This window comes from Oryza glaberrima, chromosome 2, assembly GCF_000147395.1.
Source record: "Oryza glaberrima chromosome 2, OglaRS2, whole genome shotgun sequence".
NCBI classification, from domain to species: domain Eukaryota; kingdom Viridiplantae; phylum Streptophyta; class Magnoliopsida; order Poales; family Poaceae; genus Oryza; species Oryza glaberrima.
This window is the reverse complement of record NC_068327.1, coordinates 14,129,447-14,146,732: the sequence shown is the minus strand read 5'-3', so window position 1 is coordinate 14,146,732 and position 17,286 is coordinate 14,129,447. Positions and strand designations below refer to the sequence as shown.

Sequence of the window (17,286 nt, the reverse complement as noted above, 5' to 3'; positions counted from 1 at the left end):
AAACCAAAACAAAACTTAAGCAAACCAACTATAGAAACAGTTATAAAAATTTTAAAAATAGTCAAAGCATTTCCATACTTATGTCAATAAAAATAGTTATTAAAAATAAAAATAATTTCAATACATATGGCAAATTATAAAACAAAACAAAACTTGTCCAAACCAACTATAAAAACAGTTATTAAAAATAAAAAAATGTTCAATTGAAACTAGTCGAACCATTTTCAATACTTATGTAAAAAATTACAAAACAAAACAAAACTTATGCAATCCAACTATAAAAAACAGTTATAAAAATTTTAAAAATAGTCAAAGCATTTCCATACTTATGTCAATAAAAACACTTATTAAAAATAAAAATAATTTCAACACTTATGTCAACAAACTATAAAACAAAACAAAACTTGTCCAAACCAACTAAATAAAAACAGTTATTAAAAATAAAAAAAATTTCAATACTTATGTCAACAAATTATAAAACAAAACAAAACTTGTCCAAACCAACTATAAAAATAAAAAGAATTTCAATACTTATGTCAACAAATTATAAAACAAAACAAAACTATCCAAACTAACTATAAAAACAGTTATTAAAGACAAACTGAACTTGTCCAAGCCAACTATAAAAATAAAAACAAACTACAAAAAAAATAAAAACAGTTATTAAAAACAAAACCAAACTTGTCCAAGCCAACTATATAAAAATAAAAAACAAACTACAAAAAAAAATATGAAAACAGTTATTAAAGACAAAACTAAACTTGTCCAAGCCAACTATAAAAATAAAAAACAAACTAAAAGAAAATGATAGTGTGGCTGCTGGGATTCGAGCCCAGGTCTCTACGGCCACAACGTAGAATTCTCACCACTAAACTACAGCCACATTTGTGCAAAACGTTAGCTATAAATTATATTAATCTTATGTACAGCCAGACCCTTTTTTTTTTCTTGCTTCGAGCCGAAGGAGACGAAGAGTTAAAAACCCGGGTCAGTCAGACTCAGAACCCCTCCTCGACCTCGATCTTCCACTCCCCCACCCACGCCGCCGACGATGCCACAGCAGCACCCACAGCCGCCGGCCGGCTCGCGCCTCCTCGACGCCGTCCCGCTCTTCGTCGTCGTCCTCCTCGCCGCCCACGTCCTAGCCCTCGTACGCACGCGGTCCACTTCCCCCCGCGCTTCTCTTTGCCCCAATCCGATCTGCTTACCCCCTACCTTCGTCGCGTGATCCGTCGTCTGACCCCCCGCGCGGGACTCTTCCCTCCCGCCGCGCTTGTTGCAGGTGTACTGGATGTACAGGTTAGCCTCGGACAAGCAGCCGCCGCGGAGGAAGACGCAGTAGCCACCACCACCACGGGCCCCAACGGCTTCGTGCTCGCCTTTGTGTAGCCGGTGAGGTTCTTTCCTGCGATTTCCTGCCCTTTGTATGGATTGCAATGCTATGGCCGTGCGAAATACGGATCGGTTTGTAGGGTTTCTATGATTTGCTTGATCAGGGGTTTCTTTGATCATAAGGGGCAAACTTCTTGGACTAGCTGATGATAAGGATAGTTACTTAAACTGTATCGAGATGTGAAAAACAGCTGCTATTGTAAAAGACCAATTGCAAGTTTGCAACCAATTTGGGGATCTAGCTAATTAATTTATCATAAGTTCAGTAGCCAATCTACTTATAACCACTTCTCTACAGTCATTGAAGCATTAGCCTTTTGGTACACTTGTACAGGAAAGAAAGATGGGTAAATCATTGATAACTTGAGTCTGCTGTTAGCTGGGCTTGTATTACTGAAGTATCGTAATCAGCTCACTAGACGACATCACGGTGCTGGAGCCAAGATTTTGACAATGGGGTCTCAGGCTTAGTTAACTGTTGAGTTGGCAGTGTAGGGCTATGGGGGTACTGACCTTGGGATTTTAGGCGTCAGCACAGGCTCACTGTGTTGCTGCGGAACCTGTGTGTTCCGCTGAGCGACGTATAGAGGGGAAACGGGGATCGATTCGATGACTGGATGCATTGATGCAGCTAGCTAGTTAGGAGAGCTAAGATACCTCATGGACTGTGGGCTGCAGGTTGAGGTGATGATGGTCATTTTTCTGTCATGGGCTTCTCGTCGAGCAAAGTTTGTATACACTTCTGTAGTAATATGGGTATATAATGGAATACTGCCGAATATTTTGAAATTGTTCTACTTGCACTTTTGAGATAATGATCCACTGAATTGTGATCTGTTGGAGACAATCCAGATAATTTCTCTTCTGGCGTCACTAGTTCTGATTTTCTGTTCTGGTTAATTTAAATGAATGAATGTGGATACATATTATCTTGTAAAATCTTCTTTGGTTTGCGGTATTTCTGGTTGTATAATGAGTCCCTCGGTGGAAAACAGAAAAGAGTTCATAGGTGAGTCCATTGCACATGTAGGAGAGGGTGTCAAGCAAGCCTAAATCACACTGGATATGCCATTTAAATTCGTGTGGGATGTATACCAACTGTGAAAAGAACTCGAGCTCGTGTTTCTTAAGTAAACAGCCTACACAATCCAAGGACCAAAGGTGCTAGTACAAAATTGAAATCGGCGTGCTTAGAAATACTCCCTCCGTCATTAACATCAATATGAATGGAAATGCTAGAATGACTTACATTGTGAAACGGAGGGAGTAACATTTGTTGATACGTATTTCAATTTTTTTTTCCATTGAGTTATTTGTTGCTCTTTGCTGCTTTTGCTTTTTTACTCTACCCCTTTCTCTGTTAAAAGTTCTATTTTGTGGATAGTGTAATAGCCAATCTAAATAACCTTTTAACTTTGTGCCAATCACATTGTCATTTTGCTTATTCTTTCTTTTCTTTCTTGCAGATCAAATCGTGAGCTGCGTGAGCAAGATTTTACCTCTAGAAAGCTTAGGTTGTTCATTATTGTTGCATAGTTTGTGTTTCCGTTTGTTTTATGGTACCAGTGACATTTGGTATATAATCAAGAAGAATTAGTGGAGGACTTGTTGTATGAATTGCCTTGGGTTCTTTTTAATATGAGAACTCCATAATTGTTCTGTGACAGGGAGTCGTCAGTGGCTTTACTTGTTTCTCACAAATCAATTACCAGACTCTTGATCGATTAAACCGTTCAGTTCAAACTACTCAATTTTTAGGCAGTACAGACTCTATTTGAAATGGGAGTTTACTCTCTTCTATGGAAAATCATTCGCTGTTTACGATTGGTCCATCCATCCAGTCGAAGCATGAGGCAAGAGTTGTCAAGGTATTGGTCAAGCTAACTGTAGGATCGAATCACAAGAACTAAGCCAACCAGAGGGGGGGGGGGGGGGGGTGAAGGGGGGGTGAATGGTTGGTATACCCAAAAACCAAAAACTTTTAGTTGAAATAAAAGTTACCCTCGAAATCGACGGAGATCGGTCTGACCAAAGTTGATCTGCCGGTCTGACCAAGTGGATGCCGCCGGTGTGACCGGTGTTGAACCTCCGGTCTGACCGCCGAAGTCGCCTGTCGCCGCCGCCCGTATGCCGCCGGTCTGACCGCCGGTAGATCGCCGGTCTGACCGCCGAAACCCGGTAAACACAAATCGAAGAACTGTTAAAGTGGATGACGACTTTATTGATTCTATCTGTGTTTACAAAGTGCACCAACAGCACTCCTTACAAAAATTTCGACTAAACTCGAAACCCTAACTCAAAACTGAACTCAATTGCTCTCTAAAGCGATACCGGGAAGCCTCACGCTCCCCCTCTATTTATACATGAGGTAGGCAGCCCAAAGCCACGAACCAAACTCATACTAGGAGTCCTAAACACCTTAGGAAACCCACTAGTACAAGAAAGAAATTTTACATAACCAATTGTACCAAATTTGAACTTCTTCCAAATTTAACTCCGCATCCCATACGCACACAATAACTCCATCGTATGCCATATGAAATCTCCATCAACCACGTGCATCAACTCTAGCCTAAGTATCCCGCATGATCTCTGACCACCACGGACGTCGTCTTATCCCCAAGCCGACTCCCGGTCCATCACCGCAAATACTCTCCCGAGACATCGAGTCACCTACACATGGAACAAACAAAGAAACCATATTCCGAGACCAAGCTATCTCCAACTTGACTCATTAGCAGCAAACAATAGTATTACATACGTATAGTATCCATCTAGAAGTCATAATCACGAAATAAACTCGGATATCCAAATAAACAACCCGAAACCGAAACCGACACAGTGTCGACCGGTCAGACCGCGGGCTGGCCGGTCTGACCGCGCGCATACCGCCGGTCTGACCAGCTACCAGAGCCCGCACTGACCGGTCCACATAAAATGATAACATGTAGATTCACCTGTGAAATCCGATCATCTCCAAAACCACTTCGTGAATAAATTCCAAATAACAAAACCGATAATCTCCAATGCCCAATTGTTCATCACAGAATAATAATCAAAAACACCTTTGATTTTACACTAACATATACGGAAATCTTGAATAGAATTATGAAAATGGCCTAAATAACTTCGTTGCCCTATATTTATGGAAATAATGAGTCGATAATGTACGCTCTTTGATTAAAAAAACTCGTTTTAGAATTCTGTAGTCAATCTGAGTTAATTTTGATCATAATTATTGTTTTGACTATAGCGTTTGGATATAGGTAAATTACATGGAATAACATAGCCAAGTTTGATACTGTATAAGAAAAGCTTCTATAATACTCTTATTATACTTTTTCGACTATTTAAAAGATATGTAAAATAATTATGTAATCAAAATTATGCCTTATTGCCTTTGAAAATTCAAACAATATTCTTTTGTGACTAGATCAAGCCGTAGTGTTTATTTGGCAAGAAAAAAGTAAATATAAAAAGTCACCTAGGAGTTTTAAAAAAGCTTTTAATTTTTTGGCAGGTAACTTAATTTTTTAAAGATTTGAGAAGACAGATATAACTTATGTTTTGAATCGCTGGTATATCATACTGTTATGTATACACAGATTACTCAAAATTGTTGTACTGTCAAAAAAAAAAAAACAACAAAAGATATCACCTCACATAAACACACTGGATCGCTGTTTCCTCCACGTGGTGCATTGTCCTTGGCTAATCACGGTCAAACTGCTTCGGTCAAACTTCACGTCCACGTAAAGGAACCGTAAACATCAGCCCGTTCGTTCGGCCGAGGCGCACCACCGGCCGGGCCGGCCTGCTAATCCTCGCCGTCGAATCGCCCCCCCACGCGGCACCAGGTAACCCTTCCCCGCCGTCCGATCGATCCAGCCGTCTCCCTCACTCGCTTTTGACTCGAACCAGTCCGCTCTCTGACCGGTGCGCGTCGCGTCGCGTCGCGCCCCTACAAACCCGCCCTCTCCCGCCGTTCTACGTTTCCCCCCATTCCGTTTCACGCGCGAGCGCGCTACGATACACGACGCGTACGTACGTCCAGTTCTTGGCTAAGCTTCAATTTTGCTTTGCTTGCTTCTCGCCGCGATCGCGCGCCATGGCGGATCCGTTCCCGGCGGCGGCGCGCGGCGGCGAGCAGGGTGGTGGCACCGCGGGGCAGCTGGTGGCGACGCCGTCCAGGTTGAGGACGGCGGTGGCGTCCATGCTCAACCGCACCGGCCACGCGCGCTTCCGCCGCGCCGCCCCCGTCGTCGTGCAGGAGGAGGAGGATGAGGCGGCGGCGGCGGCGAGGGATGCGGTCGTGCGGTGTGACGGGCTCAGCGCGTCGGCCAGCTCGTCGTTCCCGTCGTCGGTGACGGGGGTCACCGGCGATGGGAGCGTGTCCAACGCCCGCGCGGTGCTCCCGGCGGCAGGCGCCGGCGACAAGCCGCCACCAATGCAGTCTGCTTCAGATTATGCTTCTGATGGCCGCCTCAAACGCAGCAGCGACGACGACGGCGAGCGCTGCCACTGCTCCAAGAAAAAACGGTGATTAAACACACACACCTGCACGGCTGCAAGGACTTGATCGATTTGCTCCAAAACGACATTAACGATTCTGTGATGAACTTGCAGGAAGGCGTCGTGGAGGGCGAGGCGGCGCATCCGCGTGCCGGCGATCAGCTCACGGAACGCCGACATCCCGGCGGACGACTATTCGTGGCGCAAGTACGGCCAGAAGCCCATCAAAGGCTCGCCTTATCCACGGTAACACATCGATTTCTGAATATCTGACCGTGCGATGGAGAGATATTCCGACGGCGGACACTGACTCCACGTACTATACGTACGTTACATATTGCAGCGGGTACTACAAGTGCAGCACGGTGCGCGGGTGCCCGGCGCGGAAGCACGTGGAGCGCGACCCCGGCGAGCCGGCCATGCTCATCGTCACCTACGACGGCGACCACCGCCACGGGGAACCCGGCCATCGACGTCCCGATGAGGCGGCAACGACGACGGAGCACAGGACGACTGACCAAACTACTGGAAGATTGCTCTAGATAGTAGTGTCTATGCATGTAGACTCTATAATCTATATATAGAAACAAACTAATCTAATCATTTGACCGTTTGAATATTGGTTAATTTCTTAGTGCTCTTTCATGCACGTAGTATTTGCCAATTGCCATGTACATCATATCTAGTTTAGACTATTGACTGATGTGATATCCATGTAATTGATCTGCTACCTCCCTCACTCTCTTGATTAAGTATATGATGGTTGATATTTTCATGGTTTTTAAAGTGCAACTTTCACCATATCTTTTCTATTAGAATAAGAAAAAAACAAGACACTGAAAGTCATGCAGCGGCAGCGCCGGTGACCTTGGCCTCGGCGAGCAGCGCGGCAGTGGTGTGATGTGATTAATGTTCTAATTTTGTTCAAGTTGAGATTCCTTTTGCTTTTTTGCTACCACTGCATCTGTATTTCTGTGTGATTTAGTATATATGCCACACGGGTTTATTTGAATATATGAATTTTCAGTTTCTGTACTTCAAACATAATTAATTTTGTGATTCAAGCTTTATTGATTCATTCTGAGCCGGCTAGCCGGCTTAGTGTTTTTTTTTTGGCTCAGTCCGTAATCATTCGTATCAGTTCGAAAAAAATTTGTTAATATACCTATATTTTTAATAATTTACGTTTATATACGGATTTGCAAAAATATACTTGCCCCGCGGGACGGAAACATGGAACTGCGATGGTCCTGCAGCTCCAAAACGCGGGACCGTCGGTCCCGTAGAATGGTCGCGTGGGACCGCGACGGTCCCGCAGGTACAAAATGCGGCAGCGAGGCAGCCTGCGATTTTTATCGTTGTTTAGCTCTGTTTCAATACTGTTTGAAACTATTTGACACCGTTCACACATGCGGTACCGTAGGTTCACGCGCGGTACCGTGCTAAACAGGCCGCAACAGTGCCGAATAGTGCAAACAGTACCCCAAACAGTGTTGAACAATGCCAACTCAGTGAATAAATCGCTAGCCAACTTGCCGCGGCGTTTTGAAACCGCGGGACCGTCGTGGTCCCGTGCGACCGTTACGCGGGACCGATGTCCATGTTTTGGAGCTACGGAACTGTCGCAGTCCCGCGTTTCTATTCTGCGGAACGGGTATATTTTTACGAATCCGTCTTATACAGGTATATAAACATAAATTATTAAAAAAATAAGTATATTTGTAATTTTTTTCCGTATCAGTTCTCACTTCTAGCACTGATGTGCTCCATATCATCAGTGCCACAAGTGTTGTACCCGGTTGGGAATCCAACACAAATGAGGATTCTCCCAACCGACACTGGTGGGAATTTGTGTGCGTTGAGGTGTAGCCTCCCGAACACAGCAAACTTATGAAAGTACTTCTAAAAACAGACCTATACATTCTGTTATTATTTTTTGTTTTGAAACAAAGTAGTATAATAGAAGCACTATGTAGACAACACATCAGTCTCAGGTTAGCCTTACATAGTATGAAGCCACCCTCTAAAAGTACTTCATCTTTTTTTAATATATGATGCCGTTGTTTTTAAGATAGGTTTCACCATTCGTCTTATTTAAAAGAATAATTTATTTGATTGGGACTAAAATCATACATACAGTACGATTCAGACGACGAGATAGTTGAGTAAGGAAATATAAACCTCTTTGCGTTGAAACAAATAACTCTATATGGGCTGGAGAATTTGGGTTTGAGCCCAAAGCACCCCAAAAAAGAGAACTGGTACAGGTAGCCACCGAGCAGCGCCGCCGCATCGCCGCTCTCGACGTCGCCCCCTTCCCGATTCGATTCCGCCTTGCCGGTGGCTAGGGTTTCTCGGCTCCTGCTCCTCTCCACTCCCCTACCATGGCGGACGAAGCCAACCGAGCGGTGAGTGAGTTGCCGTCTTGCGCCCGTGCCGCCGGATCTCGCCGCGGCGAGCAAGGGAGCGTGCCCTTGTTTGAGTTTCCTAGTGGTTTCCGTCGCGCTCGCGGTAGTGGTGGTGGTCTTCTAACTCCCGTTTGCTTTGCCGCGCTGCGTCGTGCAGGCTTTCGTGGAGCTGCAGGGTCGGATGATCGACACCACCGGGAAGATCAAGCAGGTCCGAGCTCGCTGCCCCCCCCCCCCCCCCTCCCATTCCCCTTTCCCCGTGGAACTAGCTCGTTCTTGCATCTAAACGTTTGTTATCCCATCTCTAATTTATTTGGTGCTCCGGTCCTTGTTTTGTTCCGTGGACTGGGGATGCTTTCGTAGTGTTCGTCCTGTGCCGTCGCTAGTTGAATCTTGTCGCGAATGATGGTTTTTAGGTTGATCTGTTGACGATGTCGACGCTTTTTTTTTTTCGATGCATCTACGAATTGCTGTGCTACTTCAAAAGCTTGTAGCTTTGATTTTCAGAGGCGACACTTCAGTTTGCGGATGTAGCCTTACTTCATACGTTTTGTGCGCTTGTTAACTCAAGGCCATGCGCATATTTAACTGCATCAACCAGCAAAATGTTCCAACTTTTGGGTCTTTTTCATGTGGAAAAACTACAGGAGCTTTGATCCTTGCCAAAATAAAGGGCTCCGATTTCGGCATCAAAGTTGAGATCCCACAAAATAATTAAGTTCTTATGTAGTTGATTTTGGAAGGAACATCTTAGCTGATGAATGGAATAATGTGCTAAATTAGTTTCAGTTGATCTTGATTTAGGATCATTCGAGGGAAGGGAAACCAGTTGGAAATCGTGTTTGTTTGCAAACTGCAGGTGAATATGCCAAGGTTTTCTTGCATTTGGACTTTTGGAGTTCTTCTGGACCATGTATATCATGAGATTTTTAATCAATCACGAAGTATTGTAATCTATTTGTTGTTATGCTTTGCAACTCAAAGTACTAGTTTTTCTCTTAGTGCATACTACAACTCTTATCGGCCATTGGTTTGGTGGTCACAGATTCGGGCCCTTATTAATATGAACTGTTATGGTTTTTTTCTCATTTGTAGTTTTAGGGCCAGATAGGTTTGACCCTTCATACTTTTACTTGACTGCCTTGACTGGATATCCACCACAGTTTTCCATGTTGCATCTAACTCCTATGTCTCTCTATGGTATATATCACATAATTTCCAGAAACAAAGATTTCCTAGATAAGGACAATTGTCAATGTCAGGGTCAAGCTGCTTTGGCTTTACTTCAAATTATAATTACTCTGTTGAGATATATTGGGTGTATTTTTACGTTGCTAAAACTTTATGCAAGCAAAAAAAAATCATATATGTAACAACCATTTCGCCATATTCCATGTATTTCTTAATGAGGGAACAATAGCGTGACACTTTTATCGTGAAATGCTTTTCCTTAATGAAAGTGGGAATGGGGTGCAACATCTTCTGTTACTCCTACGTATTTTCTTCACACTATGATTTCAATTTTCTGTTGCCACAAAGAAATGTATAATATGATGGTTCATGGCTGTTTAGATTATTAAAATAGAAGTTAGCTGTTTGATGGGCAGAACATTATTACTCAGTCCTGTAAGTAATTGTTTTTTGCCCTTCTGCAATATAAGAAAATGTTTACAGGTATTTTCTAGATTGTAAATAAGGATAAATGGTTTGAATTATTATTATTTTTTTTGCCTTTCTGGGTTTCAATCATTGTGGATGTTGTGGTAGCTAGGGGTTTGTTTTGTTTCAAGCTTTCTTCTATCTATCCGTATAGGTTTCTGTGAAACCCTGCTCCATGCTTTGTGAGTGCTGTCAATATGTTGGAAGTTTCTTTCAGGAATTTCCTTCGTAACGCATCTCATGGATGCGAAAGCATTGTTGACACATAACCTCTAATATAACAATGCTGTTTTTTTATCAGTTGCAAACTCAGATGCGCTCTAAAGAGGGTGAAAAGAAGCGTGCTTACCTCACACTGGAGGAACTTCGCCAATTGCCAGATAACACAAACACTTACAAGACTGTTGGTAAGAAAGAATTCTCTTTCACTATATAATCTTGTTTTGCTATCTGAAGTCAAGGGGCTACATATGTTTCTTTTTTGTTTTTCTGGTTGAGTCAAAGAGTGGCCTTTTGGGCTAGCTTGCTCATAGGACGATAATGCTAAACTCATCTCTAGTACCGAACGATGGAACTTGTTGATCAAGTGGCATTCTTATTTACATCAATATATAGTTGGTTCACACATTCTGATTTTTTGAGAGATCTCTAATATTTAATGGATAATCATACCATGGAATGTGACCAGAAAAGAAAAGTTGTTCACATACATAATCTATGTCTTTTGTAGTTACCTTGTCAGTTGACCAGCGGTGACATCTGAACACTCTACTGAGTTTGTTGATACCTTGTGGTTGTAGCATATTATCTTAAACAGTCTTTGTAGTCATAGTTACATCATCTTAATCATTAAATATCCTCTAATATTTAGTGGATAATCATATCATGAAATGTGATCAGAAAAGTTGTTCACATACTTAATCTGTGCCTTTTGTAGTTACCTTGTCAGTTGACCAGTGGTGACATGTGAACACTGTACTGAGTTTCTTGATATCTTGTGGTTGTAGCACTAGCGCATCATCTTAAAGACTCTTTGTAATCAATAGTTACATCATCTTAATCATTAAACATCTTTGGTGCATCATTCGTTCTGTCTTGCTTTACGTGATTACTAGGCTAGTGATTTAGTTTTGCTATTCATCATGATGTAATCATGAATTGAAATTAGGTTTATTCTAAGTATATTATCCAAATTACAGTAAATAAAATTATATCTTCCTTTCTGGTTTTAATGGTTTCTCCTTTTGTTTGCAGGTAAAGTGTAAGTAACTCAATATCACTTCTGGCCTGGAAAGTCAATTTCATGCTCTTGTATATGTGGTGCCCTGTAATAATGATTCCATGTGTTTCCTTATTACCCCCATTTATTTATTTCTAGATTTATTTTGGAGCCAAAATCACTCCTGCTGAATGAGCAAGAACAAAAGCTTAATGACAGTGAAAGTGCAATAGCATCGATGCAGGTATGCTTGAACCTCTAGATATGTTTCTTACCTTTAACATGTCGAAACTCTAGAAGAGGGAGAGTTCCTGACTTATTTATTACTCATATGAACCAGACTTCCAAGGAATATCTTGAGAAGCAGTTGGCAGAAGTGGAGAACAACATAAGAGAGCTACTTCAGCAGGACCCTGGGCTGGCACGTCAGATCCTATCAATGACAGTTCAGTGAAAAGTAGTCTTTTTCTATCTTTGTGAGTTTATTTTGTCGAATGCAATGCTAGAATTTGTTAATTCGACACAACTTGCTTTTGCTCCTCCTGTTATGTCTCTGGTGCTTTGCTGTAATCGGATAGTGTATATCTGCATTCTACATGATGGAATTTGTTAGCTGATGGGGTGAACAATCCTTGGCCTTGCCTTAAATCTACTAGGGGTCCAATTTGTCATGTATTGTGGGAATCTTTTAGGCAGTAAAGTGACTACATTTCATAGGGGTTGGGATTATTTGGAGCTACAGAGGTGCATCATCAGGTTTGAGTCCCTTTCTGTGGAATATATTTGTAAGATTGCCATGGTTAAGTCAGCAGGGAGATGCCATGTCGGCGAGGTCCTAGGTGATGAGCCAATTGATGCAGTATTCTTTTAGCCTCTGTAGTATTGGATTCCATTCAGATGGAAACGCATACATTGCTTGTGTTCTCTTGTTAAACCTGAAACTACAACTGAATTCTTGTGTTTTCTGATCTCAAAGTGTTTCAGTTCATGTGTTAATCATGTCATCATGCCATCCTATTCCTACCATTATCCTGCTGGGACTTGCAGAAGTTATAAAGCTTCATTTGCCCGCATATTTCTCTTTGCTTCTGATTTCACCTTAATCTCCCAATCAAATGAGTATTTACTCTGTACATCAACTGCACATGAGCTGATATCTGTTTGGCCATGATCTTTGTCTTGGAAGAAGCATGCAGAGTTTTTGTGATGTTATTTTCTAAAAAAATTGACAGCATGTCCCCCTAATTGATGGATGGAGAGATGAAAAATTGCAATATAGGAACTTGAAACTTGGAGCATTCAGACAACACAGAAACTTGGAAACAGCCATATAGAAGTTGATAATGTTGTGAGATAAGTTTTTGGATCATACATGTCATTTAAACAAGTTTGTGGAGCATATAGAACAACTATTCTAAGGGTAGGCCATATTCACTTGTACAATTTGGCCACAAAATATTATTGTTGGCCCTGTCCAAAATACTAAATAGAGACCACAAAAAAACTATAGTTAGTCCTATCGAAAAGGCATATATCATTCTTGCCCAAAAGATATCAAGCCATCCTGTACAAAAGCCATGTAACCATCTTGCAAAGGCTAGAACAGATCTTGATCACAAAGAATATCATTATCACAACTTGGTACCGTCACAAGCTAGGTAAAATCACTAATGATATTGTATTGTTGAAGCACCACATTTTTTCCTTTGTGGCCGCCATCATCCTTCATTTGTACCTGTGGTCACTGTAAAGCATCATTTTTCTTTGAGTAAATTTCACAAAACCCCGTGTTTTGGGGCTTCTGTTACAAAAAACCCCGGGTTTTGCAATTTTGTGTTCTCCATCCAAACTCTAACGCATACAGCCATGGATTTTTCATATTCACTTTGGAAAGCTTCAAAAATAACTGGAGTGTACACTTGGTTTGCTTGAACCAACATAGGTGTGCACATTAGTCTTCTCGGTAGCTTCTTCCTTGCCTCAAATTCAGACTCTAGTTCCTTATCTCTTTTCTCTTGCACTAACCTCTCAAAATGCTTCAGAAATCAAATGATATCAAAATCTAATTTCAAATGGTTCTAAATGTATTGTTGAAGCTCTCACTTAGCTGTGTACTTCTCACTCCTAAACTGAAGACATCTCTCATATACCATTCAACCCATTTCTCTTTCACCTTGTAAATGCTATCTAACCAAGTTTGCTTATGAACTTTGGATCTCATAATCTGAAATTCTTCTTCAAATGATGTCTCATCTTCGTGGCCAAACATACAAGCACTAAAATCAGAGAGAATATGAGATTCCTCTTCACCTTCGTCTTCCTCTTCACCTTTATCTTTCTCTTCACCTTCATCTTCCTCTTTACCCTTCACTGGAGATAAAAATGCTTGCCAGCATTCTGCATTATGTGAAAGGTGCACAGTCCATGATATGATTCTATGAATACTATCTTTATGGCTTTTCCCATTGCTGCATCTTGATCCGTGTAAATAGTTGTAGGTTGCTTTCCATTATGTGTAGCTAGAAAAGTCTCAAACAACCATGTAAATGATGCTTATGTTTCATCAAATAGAAGTGTAGCACCAAAAATAGTGGTTTCTCTAAACTGATTGAGCCCAACAAAAACACCAAATGGCCTATATTCTTTGTTTGTCCCAAAAGTTGTGTCAAATGTGACAACATCACCAAAGTGTGCATAGTTGAGGACCATCTTAGAGTCAGCCCAGAATATGTTGGTAATATGCTCCTCACAATCCAGCTGCAACGCATATTGAAAAGATGGGTTCTCGGCAATTTTATCGTGGAAATACTTCAACATACTTCATGCCTGTTCAAAAGCCAATTCCCTCTAACGCTTGCTTTGCAAATAATTTTTGTGGTCACGACAAGTGTAGCTAAGGTTAAGTGTCCCACCAACTTGACGAGTGGCCAACTCATGGGCAGCTTTTGGCTTAATACCATAATCATCAGCTGTTTCTATTTCGAAAGCTTGGAGTTTTGAAATTTTCCGTTGTGATTTCATCAAGTGGAAGGTCTCTAGTAAGTAGAGTAGATGGTTGTGTTCAAGTACAACATCAGTGAGTTCATAATTTCCTGCACCTCGATCCAACGAAATAGTCATCCGAGCTTTGAAATCAGTTCTTGTTTCAGCTCTAAAACACTTTGTTACATGTTCTGTTTGCCTTTTTGTTCGATGACCTTCATTGGAACAAACATACCTGCATGAAGTCACCTTACCATCCATTTTACTTACATTTGTGCATCTTTTCCTCACATCAAAGCCAGTACGGCCGCCATATGCCACCCAAAACAACCAACACTCATCTAGATTTCTGAACCTCAAACTAATTTCAGGTTTCTTGCTATCAAGTTCCGCCATTGCTTTCCACAACAATGAATTGCCTAGTACTCAAATTTCTGAAAAAAAAAAATCCAAACTACAATAATCAGAACACCTATTTTATTATCTCAAACACACCATTCAACCATAACTTATCAGAAAGACGGCGATACCATGGATAGGCGCGAGCGAGAAGCTATAGTTTGCGAGAGCTCTTCGGTTGGCCGGCAGGGGCAGCGCGGCCTTCTCAGGATGCAGGGGCGGAGCTAGAGAAAAATGGGGGGGGGGGAGTTCCTAACTTTCTTTAAGTAATACCGACATATATAGTTTTAGAACTATATTATACTGAATAGTTGCATACCCAATATATATAAGCATCATCTCTCTAATTAATGGCAATATACAACAAGAAAGTGCATGGAAAAATTTAAAAAATGTATACCATAACGAAGAAACCAACTGATAATAATATTTGTAAAGTTGAATAGTTGATAATGTGTCAACCTTAGACAAAAGACCTCTATTCCCAAAACATATGAGTATATCATGCGAAATGTGATGTTACCATTTTCATTCCTCCATGCAACAATGACCTTAACAAAGAGAGGTGTAGTTTAATTATCGACAAAGAATAAGTCATGAAATGATTTGATATAAATAAAAACAGTTACCTATTCAACTTTATCATATTTGAGGGTGGTCATCTTCAAGAACCACTTGTTCATTAGTAACTTTCTTCATTTCTTCTTTCTCCACATAGCAAATCAATCTATGACACAAGTGTTTATCACCGCTGCGATTGGATAAAATATTAGAGAATCTATCATCTTCTCGCACATCAACAATATAAAGAGAAAGATGATGGCTAATTTCTCTTAATTCTGAGGGAGTAAAGTCAGCTGGATACATTTTTGCTAATCTCACCAAATTGTCCACATTAAAATCATGAAATGAATCTCTAGGACTAAAAGAAGCTGAACAAACAAGCAATTGAGAGGTAGTCTCATTGAAACAGTTGTCAATCTCTTGAAGTAGCCAATCAATAATAGTATTAAAGCAATCCACATGGTAATGATGCATATTTGTTATTCCATTTTTCCTCCGTGGCCTTTGTGGATCAATATATGTTTCTTCCATTTCCAACTTGATCATGTCATTCTTGTCACAGAAGGCATACACATCACTTAGCAATTTTTCCCAACCATCTGTTCTAAACCCATTCAAGAGAGACCTAGTTGATTTCACACATTTAATAGCATTCACAATATCCTAATCCTTCCGTTGCATTGCTAATGACAATGTGTTTGTGATCATCAATGTTGTCAACATGAGATGCAAATAAAAGGCGAAGTCAAATGATTGAAAATAGACTAGAAGACCGTTTGCTTGATCTCTATGTGATCCATCCGTTTCATCATTTGACACATATTCCAGCACCTTGACAATTGTCGGAAACATGTCAACCAAACTTTTTAGTGTTTTGTAATGAGAACTCCAACGAGTATCTCCGAGCCTTTTAAGGCATTGCTCTTGAGTTAATCCACTCCCAGTTTGAATTAGCCCACATCCTAAAGCCTTAGCCACTTCCTCATTATTGATATCTCTAATCATATCTTTTCTTTTTGATGATCCACCCACAACATTTAATAAGGTAGAAATCATGCTAAAGAAATTGCTAACACCTTTATGTTTTCTAACAACAGCTACAATTACCAATTGCAATTGATGAGCAAAAGAATGAAAATAGTAAGCTGAACTACTTTCCATTGGGATCAATGCCTGTAAACCATTGAACTCACCTCGCATGTTGCTAGCACCATCGTATCCTTGTCCTCTTACTTGGCTCATGCTCAACTTGAATTTGGTAAATAAAGAATCAATGACAGTCTTGAGGTAGGAGGAAGTTGTTTCCTTCACATGGACCAAACCAACAAACCTCTCTTTCACAATTCCAAAGCTGTCAACATATCTAAACACTACTGCCATTTGTTCTTTGCAAGATACATATCGAGACTCATCAACTAGTAAGCAAAAAACATCATGCCTCATTTCTTCGATAATTTGATCTAAGATTTGATTTGCAAAACACTGAGTGATGTCTCTTTGGATTTCAGGAGCGACCATTTGGTTATTAATAGTTGTATTTTTTCCCACCACTTTGCCAAACACGGGATCATGGGCTGCTACGAAATCACGGATCTGCAAAAAAATTTCCTTTGTTGTATGACTCTATTGACTCGTCATGACCACGAAAAGGCAAGCCTAGCTTCAGTAATTCCCTAGCAACATCAATTGATCCATTAAGATGGATAAAATAGGCCCTCTTAGCAGCATCACTTGCTTTTTGCATATTAACATCAATGTTTTGATTTCTTTGCAACAAAGCATCACAGTTCTTCATTGCTTGATTGTGCAGGCTACCAACTCCACCTACATGCTCTCTTAGCCTATCCTTTCTATGATAGCCATTCCATCCAACATTAACAAATGCTTTATATCCTTCCTCTTTTTTATTCCGGTCCCTAAACAAGAAGCAGAAGAAACAATATGCTCTATCTTTGGACTTGCTGTACTCAAGCCAACCACCAAACTCATCAAACCATTTTGGATTGAATTTTCTATCTTTGTTCGAAATAACAGTTATGGGAAATACATGATCACGAGGTTGGCAAGGACCATTCTCTAAGTACTTTCTTCTTACCTTGTATCTTTGGTTAGGTTGATAATCATCAATTTCTTTCCTTAAGCCTGATCAAA

At 40.9% G+C, this 17,286-nt stretch overlaps 2 protein-coding genes and 1 non-coding gene across 3 annotated transcripts; 2 read left to right on the top strand and 1 right to left on the bottom strand.

Annotated features, from left to right (window-relative positions):
• Positions 1 to 811: 811 nt before the first annotated feature.
• TRNAH-GUG (transfer RNA histidin (anticodon GUG)) lies at positions 812 to 883 on the bottom strand. Its single transcript has one exon. It is a non-coding gene; the product is annotated as a tRNA-His (tRNA).
• A 4,527-nt stretch (positions 884 to 5,410) lies between these two features.
• LOC127764682 (WRKY transcription factor WRKY51-like) lies at positions 5,411 to 6,673 on the top strand. Its single transcript, XM_052289593.1, has 3 exons — positions 5,411 to 5,931; positions 6,019 to 6,150; positions 6,248 to 6,673. Exons 1-3 carry the CDS (start codon positions 5,501 to 5,503, stop codon positions 6,444 to 6,446), a joined length of 762 nt encoding a protein of 253 aa, XP_052145553.1. The 5' UTR covers positions 5,411 to 5,500; the 3' UTR covers positions 6,447 to 6,673.
• Positions 6,674 to 8,126: 1,453 nt separating this feature from the next.
• Positions 8,127 to 11,838, top strand: LOC127764685 (prefoldin subunit 1). The gene is made up of 6 exons (XM_052289600.1): positions 8,127 to 8,312; positions 8,470 to 8,523; positions 10,273 to 10,378; positions 11,226 to 11,232; positions 11,350 to 11,434; positions 11,531 to 11,838. The coding sequence occupies exons 1-6, from the start codon at positions 8,289 to 8,291 to the stop codon at positions 11,642 to 11,644; spliced, it is 390 nt and encodes a 129-aa protein (XP_052145560.1). The 5' UTR covers positions 8,127 to 8,288; the 3' UTR covers positions 11,645 to 11,838.
• The last annotated feature ends 5,448 nt before the right edge of the window (positions 11,839 to 17,286 follow it).